At 48.5% G+C, this 10,000-nt stretch overlaps 1 protein-coding gene across 1 annotated transcript in view; it reads right to left on the reverse strand.

Moving 5' to 3' along the window:
• Positions 1-8,278: 8,278 nt before the first annotated feature.
• Positions 8,279-10,000, reverse strand: part of inhbaa (inhibin subunit beta Aa) — a 13,436-nt gene continuing 11,714 nt past the window's right edge. The window contains exon 2 of the mRNA XM_062379663.1: positions 8,279-9,109. Within this exon, the coding sequence (XP_062235647.1) occupies positions 8,289-9,109 (821 nt within the window). The 3' untranslated portion in view covers positions 8,279-8,288. The remainder of the gene's footprint in view (positions 9,110-10,000) is intronic.

Here is a 10,000-nt window from a genome sequence, read left to right on the forward strand (position 1 = left end):
ACACGTCCAACACATCTAACACGTCTAACACATCTAACAATAGTTGATCAGTCTGATCAGTCATCATGTGAACATTCCACAGTTCAGTCCGTGTGATCAACATCTTTTACTTTACATTATGACCCACAACTTCAGTTAATGCTCCGTCAAAGTCAACCAATCAGAATAAATGATCTGAAATATAGTTCTAAAATATTTTATAATCAATAAACACAAGATTTTGAGCGATGTGGGCAGTTTGAGTAGTGGGTGTGTTGTTTGTGTGATGTATGTAATGTGCTTGTGATGTATGTAGTGTGATGTGTGTGTGTTGTGTGTTGTGTGTGTGATGTATGTAGTGTGATGTGTGATGTGTATGTGTTGTGTGTGTGATGTATGTAATGTGCTTGTGATGTATGTAGTGTGATGTGTGTGTGTTGTGTGTTGTGTGTGATGTATGTAGTGTGATGTGTGATGTGTATGTGTTGTGTGTGATGTGTTTGTGTTGTGTGTGCGATGTATGTAGTGTGATGTGTGTGTGTTGTGTGTTGTGTGTGTGATGTATGTAGTGTGTTGTGTATGTGTTGTGTGTGTGATGTATGTAGTGTGATGGCATGTTTGTGTGTGATGTGTAGAAGCAGTTTTGTATCTCAGGTGAAAAAGAACACACAGTCCAGTATCATCGGCACTAATTACGTCATTAAGCTCTTAAGTTCTAAAGATAAACCTGTTGTTCTTCTGCTGGTCTGCAGGCTTACGTGTCGGCGCTGAGTCATCGCTGAGTCATGGCGGTCACCAGGTGCAGATCACCTTTTCACCTCTGCCTTTGTGAGGCTCTGTGGCGGCCATGTTGGATCTTCTGGTCCCGTCCGTCACTACACAAAGAAAAGTTTGAGGTGAGTTTGAATCCACGTCTGTGGTTTGATGAGATTCCACATGAACACAAACATATCACATCTACAGCCGAGCTACAGTGAACACGCTCAGTCGTTAATGACAGGTTCAGTTCGGTGACGCAGCTCGACAAAAGGATTTCATCTCATCCAGGGTTAGGGTTAGGACCACTGTGAGTAAAGATCAGGGTTAGGGTTAGGATGTTTTCGGGTGGTAATCAAAGTCAAGGTGCATCCCCTCCATCGACTGTGTTTTAGCTTAGTCTTCTTTATTAACAGACTTTGACCTTTATTATCTGTCGTTGATTATCTCATTGATCGTTTGTTTATTTATTTATTTGATAGGGACAGATGGTGATTAAATGCTGGAATCTAAATCAGACTTTTATTTATTTTCATACAATAACACTGAGTGTAGCTTCTCTCTGTGTTTGTTTGGGATCATGATTTTCCTCCTTGGTCCAGATTCAGGTTTAAAAACTAAGCACAAGCAGGGTCAAAGGTCGAGTCTGTGTCTGACCTGATGTCTCCTCTGAACCTTTCTACAAACAGCTGGAGCAGTTTACCAATATCAGCTGATATGAGTTCTTTGGATTTATAGTTATTTGTAATAAAGTTTATAGCGAAACAGTAAAACATCATGAACTCGTTATAAGTGGAATGTTTCTCACACTTTGAATTTGATGATGAATGAAAAACTAATTTCAAGGAAAATGAATAAAACTATATATGAACAAAATGAGTGAACATTACAAATGTTGTACAAAGTGAGTTTGAGGCTGTTGTCGTCTTCTCCAAAACACGTCACCTCCTGAAACAGTCGAGCATCAAACAGCGGTCGACCACAGGGACACACCCTGTGGTCTGCACACATCCCCACCCAGCCCCCCCAGCTGTCGAGCGGGAGAAGGACAGGGTTGTGGTCGGAATGTCCTCACAGTGTCGGTTAAACACATCTGTCCTCACAAAGATAGAAGAGCCAGAAATCCCTGATCTGGATTTCTCTTATTATTATTATATATAAAATTATTATTATAAATTATATGTCATATATCAAGTGATAATACTCACAGCCAAGTTGCACTTGATAAAACGTTGCAATGTAGCAGGGCCTGAAGCAAGGTTAATATTAATGAAGGACGGTTTAGTCATAAAGGAAATCTTCACTTTGCAGTTTCAGGGTCAGGGTCAGGGTCAGGACCCTAACCCTGACCCTGACCCTGACCCTGACATAAACATGCTGGCATATAGGCTTTGCCTATAGTTTAGAAATTACCTTGATAAAAAGTTTATATATAAGGGAACGAGCTCCAGCTGCTTCTCCTCGTCGAGGTGAGGGAACCACCTCCTGCTGCTTCTCCTCCTCGCTGTGAGGGAACGAGCTCCTGCTGCTTCTCCTCCTAGTGTGAGGGAACGAGCTCCTGTTGCTTCTCCTCCTTGTGTGAGGGAACGAGCTCCTGCTGCTTCTCCTCCTCGCTGTGAGGGAAGGAGCTCCTGTTGCTTCTCCTCCTAGTGTGAGGGAACAAGCTCCTGTTGCTTCTCCTCCTTGTGTGAGGGAACAAGCTCCTGCTGCTTCTCCTCCTCACTGTGAGGGAACGAGCTCCTGCTGCTTCTCCTCCTCGCTGTGAGGGAACGAGCTCCTGCTGCTTCTCCTCCTCGCTGTGAGGGAACAAGCTCCTGCTGCTTCTCCTCCTAGTGTGAGGGAACGAGCTCCTGTTGCTTCTCCTCCTCGCTGTGAGGGAACAAGCTCCTGTTGCTTCTCCTCCTTGTGTGAGGGAACGAGCTCCTGCTGCTTCTCCTCCTCGCTGTGAGGGAACAAGCTCCTGTTGCTTCTCCTCCTCGCTGTGAGGGAACGAGCTCCTGCTGCTTCTCCTCCTCGCTGTGAGGGAACGAGCTCCTGTTGCTTCTCCTCCTCGCTGTGAGGGAACAAGCTCCTGTTGCTTCTCCTCCTCGCTGTGAGGGAACGAGCTCCTGCTGCTTCTCCTCCTCGCTGTGAGGGAACGAGCTCCTGCTGCTTCTCCTCCTCGCTGTGAGGGAACGAGCTCCTGCTGCTTCTCCTCCTCGCTGTGAGGGAACAAGCTCCTGCTGTTTGTCCTCCTCGCTGTGAGGGAACGAGCTCCTGTTGCTTCTCCTCCTCACTGTGAGGGAACGAGCTCCTGCTGCTTCTCCTCCTCGCTGTGAGGGAACAAGCTCCTGTTGCTTCTCCTCCTCGCTGTGAGGGAACGAGCTCCTGTTGCTTCTCCTCCTCGCTGTGAGGGAACGAGCTCCTGCTGCTTCTCCTCCTCACTGTGAGGGAACAAGCTCCTGTTGCTTCTCCTCCTCGCTGTGAGGGAACCACCTCCTGCTGCTTCTCCTCCTCGCTGTGAGGGAACGAGCTCCTGCTGCTTCTCCTCCTCGCTGTGAGGGAACGAGCTCCTGTTGCTTCTCCTCCTCGCTGTGAGGGAACAAGCTCCTGCTGCTTCTCCTCCTCGCTGTGAGGGAACAAGCCCCTGCTGCTTCTCCTCCTCGCTGTGAGGGAACAAGCTCCTGTTGCTTCTCCTCCTCGCTGTGAGGGAACGAGCTCCTGCTGCTTCTCCTCCTCGCTGTGAGGGAACAAGCTCCTGTTGCTTCTCCTCCTCACTGTGAGGGAACAAGCTCCTGCTGCTTCTCCTCCTCGCTGTGAGGGAACAAGCTCCTGCTGCTTCTCCTCCTCGCTGTGAGGGAACAAGCTCCTGTTGCTTCTCCTCCTCGCTGTGAGGGAACGAGCTCCTGCTGCTTCTCCTCCTCGCTGTGAGGGAACAAGCTCCTGCTGTTTGTCCTCTTCGCTGTGAGGGAACGAGCTCCTGCTGCTTCTCCTCCTCGCTGTGAGGGAACAAGCCCCTGCTGCTTCTCCTCCTCGCTGTGAGGGAACAAGCTCCTGTTGCTTCTCCTCCTCGCTGTGAGGGAACGAGCTCCTGCTGCTTCTCCTCCTCGCTGTGAGGGAACAAGCTCCTGCTGCTTCTCCTCCTCGCTGTGAGGGAACAAGCTCCTGTTTCTTCTCCTCCTCGCTGTGAGGGAACGAGCTCCTGCTGCTTCTCCTCCTCACTGTGAGGGAACAAGCTCCTGTTGCTTCTCCTCCTCACTGTGAGGGAACAAGCTCCTGCTGCTTCTCCTCCTCGCTGTGAGGGAACAAGCTCCTGCTGCTTCTCCTCCTCGCTGTGAGGGAACAAGCTCCTGTTGCTTCTCCTCCTCGCTGTGAGGGAACGAGCTCCTGCTGCTTCTCCTCCTCGCTGTGAGGGAACAAGCTCCTGTTGCTTCTCCTCCTCGCTGTGAGGGAACAAGCTCCTGCTGCTTCTCCTCCTCGCTGTGAGGGAACAAGCTCCTGCTGCTTCTCCTCCTCGCTGTGAGGGAACGAGCTCCTGTTGCTTCTCCTACTCGCTGTGAGGGAACAAGCTCCTGTTGCTTCTCCTCCTCGCTGTGAGGGAACGAGCTCCTGCTGCTTCTCCTCCTCGCTGTGAGGGAACAAGCTCCTGCTGTTTGTCCTCTTCGCTGTGAGGGAACGAGCTCCTGCTGCTTCTCCTCCTCGCTGTGAGGGAACAAGCTCCTGTTGCTTCTCCTCCTCGCTGTGAGGGAACGAGCTCCTGCTGCTTCTCCTCCTCGCTGTGAGGGAACAAGCTCCTGCTGTTTGTCCTCTTCGCTGTGAGGGAACAAGCTCCTGTTGCTTCTCCTCCTCACTGTGAGGGAACAAGCTCCTGTTGCTTCTCCTCCTCGCTGTGAGGGAACGAGCTCCTGCTGCTTCTCCTCCTCGCTGTGAGGGAACAAGCTCCTGCTGCTTCTCCTCCTCGCTGTGAGGGAACAAGCTCCTGCTGCTTCTCCTCCTCGCTGTGAGGGAACAAGCTCCTGTTGCTTCTCCTCCTCGCTGTGAGGGAACAAGCTCCTGCTGCTTCTCCTCCTCGCTGTGAGGGAACAAGCTCCTGCTGTTTCTCCTCCTCGCTGTGAGGGAACGATGATACCCGATGACCATGTGACTTTTAAGCAAACAAAGAATTCTCAAATCTGATTCTCTGTCAGTTATGTTTAGACATCTTTAATAATTAGAAAATTATATTTTATATATAGTATATGAATAACTAGCACTGTAAATGTAACAGCTGATAGAAAAATTAAGTCAGGAATATTTCCTGTTTCCCAGAAATGACCAACGACAAGTTTCATTGTGTACATCATTTAAACTTTAATGGTGAAGCAGAAAACAAAACCCAAATAATACTGTAAAATAAATTAGATTATAAAAATGCCACAAGCACATTAGATTTGTACAACAAAACAATGCAACATACTGGATTCTTGATTTCCATATATACAGAATAAAAAATTGACTTTTTATTCTTTGTCAACTTTGTTCAGTGTCAGTATTTTTTCATCCTGATAACAAGAACAAACTCGGGACAAATACAACCACTGTTTTTATAACTTTTCCCCTTTTTTTTCTTTTTCTCAGTAACCGTCCACGTTCGCTTGGGACGGACGACGAGTTCGTCCCAGAGAGTTCAGAGGAAGAGCGTCCTCTCTCTCTGAAGACAAGTCCAACAAAAACAAATCAAAAGAAGACGTAACAGGTGTGACATCATCAAAATGGGACCAGTACGTCAAACTTTTGGTGAAGTCGATAACACTGATATTAACACATATCACACAACAAACACTCACGTTTGTTTCCTTTCTGAAGCAGAGACCACGGTGGATGGTTTTTTTCCCTTTGTGATTAAAGCATTGTGGGAAATTGAGTTCTCAGTGTGCGGGCTGATAAAACATCAGAAGTCAAAACGGCTGACTTTGAGATATCTAGAACAAACAGCTGAGTCGTCAAGAATTAGGCTTGGTCGCACTCTGGGTAGTGTTTTGGTTTTTCAACAGAACCTGAGGGCAGCACCAAAAACAACACTTCTGGGGTGAATGTGGTACCCCCCCCCATGACAGCGTGCATCATGATGTTACAATGCATACATCTTAAAATGCCAAATAATTTGACATCACCCAACCCTAGTTCTGATATAGTTATGGAGGTGTCCAATGCTAATGCGGGCAGCACATCGTCATTCATGTCGACCAATAAAGTCGATCGTGTTGATATGAACTTTTCAAGAACCAAGGAATCCTCTAAAAACATCAAACTTCGCTTTTCAGTTCCCATTCGATTCAGATGTTTTCAATAATCCATGTATAGCACGTTAATAGACAAATAGCTGACTTTGCTTTACACGCTCTTTAATAAACTCTTTAAAATCCTCCAAACTGTAAATCTCAGGGTGGTGTGGCCTTGGGGGTCGAGTGGTCGTTCTCCAACAAGAAGGTTGCCGTCTCCCATTCCCCACTCTTCCCCATCTGCATGTGAAGTGTCCTTGGCAAGATACTGAACCCCTAAATGGCCCCTCATAGATGTTGAGGGAACTAATTGTACGTCGCTTTGGACAAAGCGTCAGCTAAAGGACATGTAATGTAATGTACTGTTATTACACGTTTATTAACGCTCGCTCAGCAGATTCATGTCGTGTTCTACAAGTTCACATATCCAACATGTAGCTCCATAAAGACAAGATAGCATTCAGGGATGACTGACAGGTTATTTATCTATATTTATTCATCAGAAGCCTCCACACATGTAGTTTCCTCAGCTGCAATTTTTCTCATGACCACTAGTTTAACTCTTAATATTTAACATTTTCTGAGGAAAGTTTCATCAGCGATCTTGTCACCATAATGAAAATGTACACTCTATAAATAAAAACACGGTGAGTGGTGAATAACCCTGTGGACTCATTGAATTGAATATTTAATTAATTTGACACTTTGAGGCGACAGATACAAGAAGTTTGAGTTTGAGAGTTTTGTAACACAAACATTTGATCTTTAGTTTCTGAAATATTATGTAAATCACAAGGTAACTGGTAAAAATAGTCATAAAAAATCCAAATGGTGTGATATGTTCTTCTGATGTGAATTTACAGATTTACAGATTTTCTCCAGGATCGATCTACAAATGCTCAGAAACCGATGAGCGACACAATGACGATCAACATGCCTTGCTTATTGAGGGAATCGAACCTGTAAACTTTGACACGTGTAAACTGGCGGCTGCGCTCTCTCGGTCCTCTGAAGAGTGTCGCTCTAGTGCAAACAAGAAAAGGTTCTGAACGTTTCCTCAAAAACAAAAAAAGACCTTACAACACAAATGCAGCCAAATAAAATATTATTATTAATAACAATAATATTATATATATACTTAGAGACAATAACAATTATAACATCAACCTGGTACCCATGGTAACATAAAGAAGTGTTTGGTTCCAGCAGCCGGGCCAACTTGTTTCTTTCAAGTGTCTCTCAACGCACAAACAAACACACTCTTACACTCGATGGACAAAAGCACACACACACAACCACACAAACACGCATTTATACTTCCAAAAAAATAATACAAACGAGTTCTCTTCTTTCTTTTAGACGCAAATAGTCGGGAAACAACAAAACGAGTCAAAGTGAAATACAATAAAATCAGAAAACATGAAACAAGTTGCATAGTTTTGAGATTTGTGTCGAGTTTATCATGCACCATCTCCAAGTCGGACTGGTCGAGTGCTGCTTGAACGTTCAGCCTCATAAATAAGCGCCGCTCCCTCCATGTGTAACAAAAATATATTAGATATTCTTTTTTTCTACCTTTTTTCTTTTCTTTTTTGTGAAAGTGCAGAATACTTGAGTCCAGAGAAGAGTTTATACCCGAGAGCGTCCAGGAGGGGGGAGGGAGGAGGGATGGAGGGATGGAGGGAGGAGGTATGGAGGGAGGAGGTTTGGAGGGAGGAGGTTTGGAAGGAGGAGGGATTGAGGGAGGAGGGATGGAGGGAGGAGGTTTGGAAGGAGGAGGGATGGAGGGACGAGGGATGGAGGGACGAGGGAGGAGAGAGGAGCCTTAACACAGTAGATGAGTCACTTATTCATCCTTCTCTTATCCCTCCTTCTCTCTCTCTCTCTCTCTCTCTCTCTCTCTCTCTCTCTCTCTCTCTCTGTCTCTCTGGGTTCAGAGGTCCTTCTCTCTCCTTCTCTCTCTCTCTCTCTCTCTCTCTCTCTCTCTCTCTCTCTCTCTCTCTCTCTCTCTGTCTCTCTGGGTTCAGAGGTCCTTCTCTCTCCTTCTCTCTCTCTCTCTCTCTCTCTCTCTCTCTGTCTCTCTGGGTTCAGAGGTCCTTCTCGCTCCTTCTCTCTCCTTCTCTCTCTCTCTCCCTCTCTCTCTCTCTCTCTCTCTCTCTCTCTCTCTCTCTGTCTCTCTGGGTTCAGAGGTCCTTCTCTCTCTCTCTCTCTCTCTCTCTCTCTCTCTCTCTCTCTCTCTCTCTCTCTCTCTCTCTCTCTCTCTGTCTCTCTGGGTTCAGAGGTCCTTCTCTCTGGTCCGGGTCCGGCTCTTGTTCACGAGCAGCCGCACTCCTCCACGATCATGTTCTGGATGTCCTTCTTGATGATCTTCTGCTCCTCGTTGTAGTAGAGCATGGACATGGCTCGTAGCCGCGTGGGCACGCAGCAGGACCGGAGGTTCTGGAAGGGGCTGTGGCCCCTCATGCGGTAGTGGCTGATGACCGTGGAGTGGAAGGACAGCGTGGACCCGGTGATGCTCGCCACGTGAGAGGGACACTCGCCCTCGCAGTAGTTGGCGTGGTAGCCGGGCGGCGCGATGATCCAGTCGTTCCAGCCGATGTCCTTGAAGTTGACGTAGAACTGTCTCTTGCAACACACGCGCACTTTTCCGTCACACTCCAGCCCTCGCTTCCGGCGGCTCCGGGACTCGCTGCCCTCTCGCGGTCGGACCACGGCCATGAGGAAGGGCCGGTGGGACTGCTCCCGCTGGCTGCTGCGCTGAGATGTCTCCGGACCTCCGGGGACCAGGATCACTGTGGCCCCGGCGTCGGCACACAGAGGACAGGAGACCCTCAGGCTCAACGTCCGGCTGCCCTGGCCTTCGAGCAGCGCCTGCACCGCCGCGGACACCGGGAAGGTGTGCCAGCCGCTGCGCCGGGTGTCCACCGTCTTGTCCGCCAGCAGGACATCGTCCTGCGGCAGCGCTGGTTGTCGGTCGGGGAGCTGGCGCTGCTGCAAGAGGCGGATGGTGACTTTGGCTCGGCTGCGGTTTGTCTTAGCCAAACGGAGGAAGAGCCAGATGTTCGCCTGCTCCACCAGAGACAGAGAGCCGCCCTCTTTAGAGAGGACAAAGTTCACCAGGCCCGGAGATTCACCTGAGACACAGAGACACAGAGGGGTTAGAACCTGAGACACAGGGGGGTTAGAACCTGAGACACAGAGACACAGGGGGGTTAGAACCTGAGACACAGAGACACAGGGGGACTAGAACCTGAGACACAGAGACACAGAGACACAGAGACACAGAGACACAGGGGGGTTAGAACCTGAGACACAGAGACCCAGAGACACAGAGACACAGAGACACAGGGACACAGAGACACAGAGACACAGGGGGACTAGAACCTGAGACACAGAGACCCAGAGACACAGAGACACAGGGGGACTATAACCTGAGACACAGAGACACAGAGACACAGGGGGGTTAGAACCTGAGACACAGAGACACAGAGACACAGAGACACAGGGGGACTATAACCTGAGACACAGAGACACAGAGACACAGGGGGGTTAGAACCTGAGACACAGAGACACAGGGGGGTTAGAACCTGAGACACAGAGACACAGAGACACAGGGGGGTTAGAACCTGAGACACAGAGACACAGGGGGGTTAGAACCTGAGACACAGAGACACAGAGGGGTTAGAACCTGAGACACAGAGACACAGAGACACAGAGACACAGGGGGGTTAGAACCTGAGACACAGAGACACAGGGGGACTAGAACCTGAGACACAGAGACAAAGGGGGGTTAGAACCTGAGACACAGAGACACAGGGGGACTAGAACCTGAGACACAGAGACACAGAGACACAGAGACACAGAGACACAGAGACACAGGGACACAGAGACACAGAGACACAGATACACAGGGGGGTTAGAACCTGAGACACAGAGACACAGAGACACAGAGACACAGGGGGGTTAGATCCTGAGACACAGAGACACAGGGGGACTAGAACCTGAGACACAGAGACACAGAGACC

Source organism: Platichthys flesus, chromosome 21 (genome assembly GCF_949316205.1).
Source record: "Platichthys flesus chromosome 21, fPlaFle2.1, whole genome shotgun sequence".
Lineage (NCBI taxonomy): Eukaryota > Metazoa > Chordata > Actinopteri > Pleuronectiformes > Pleuronectidae > Platichthys > Platichthys flesus.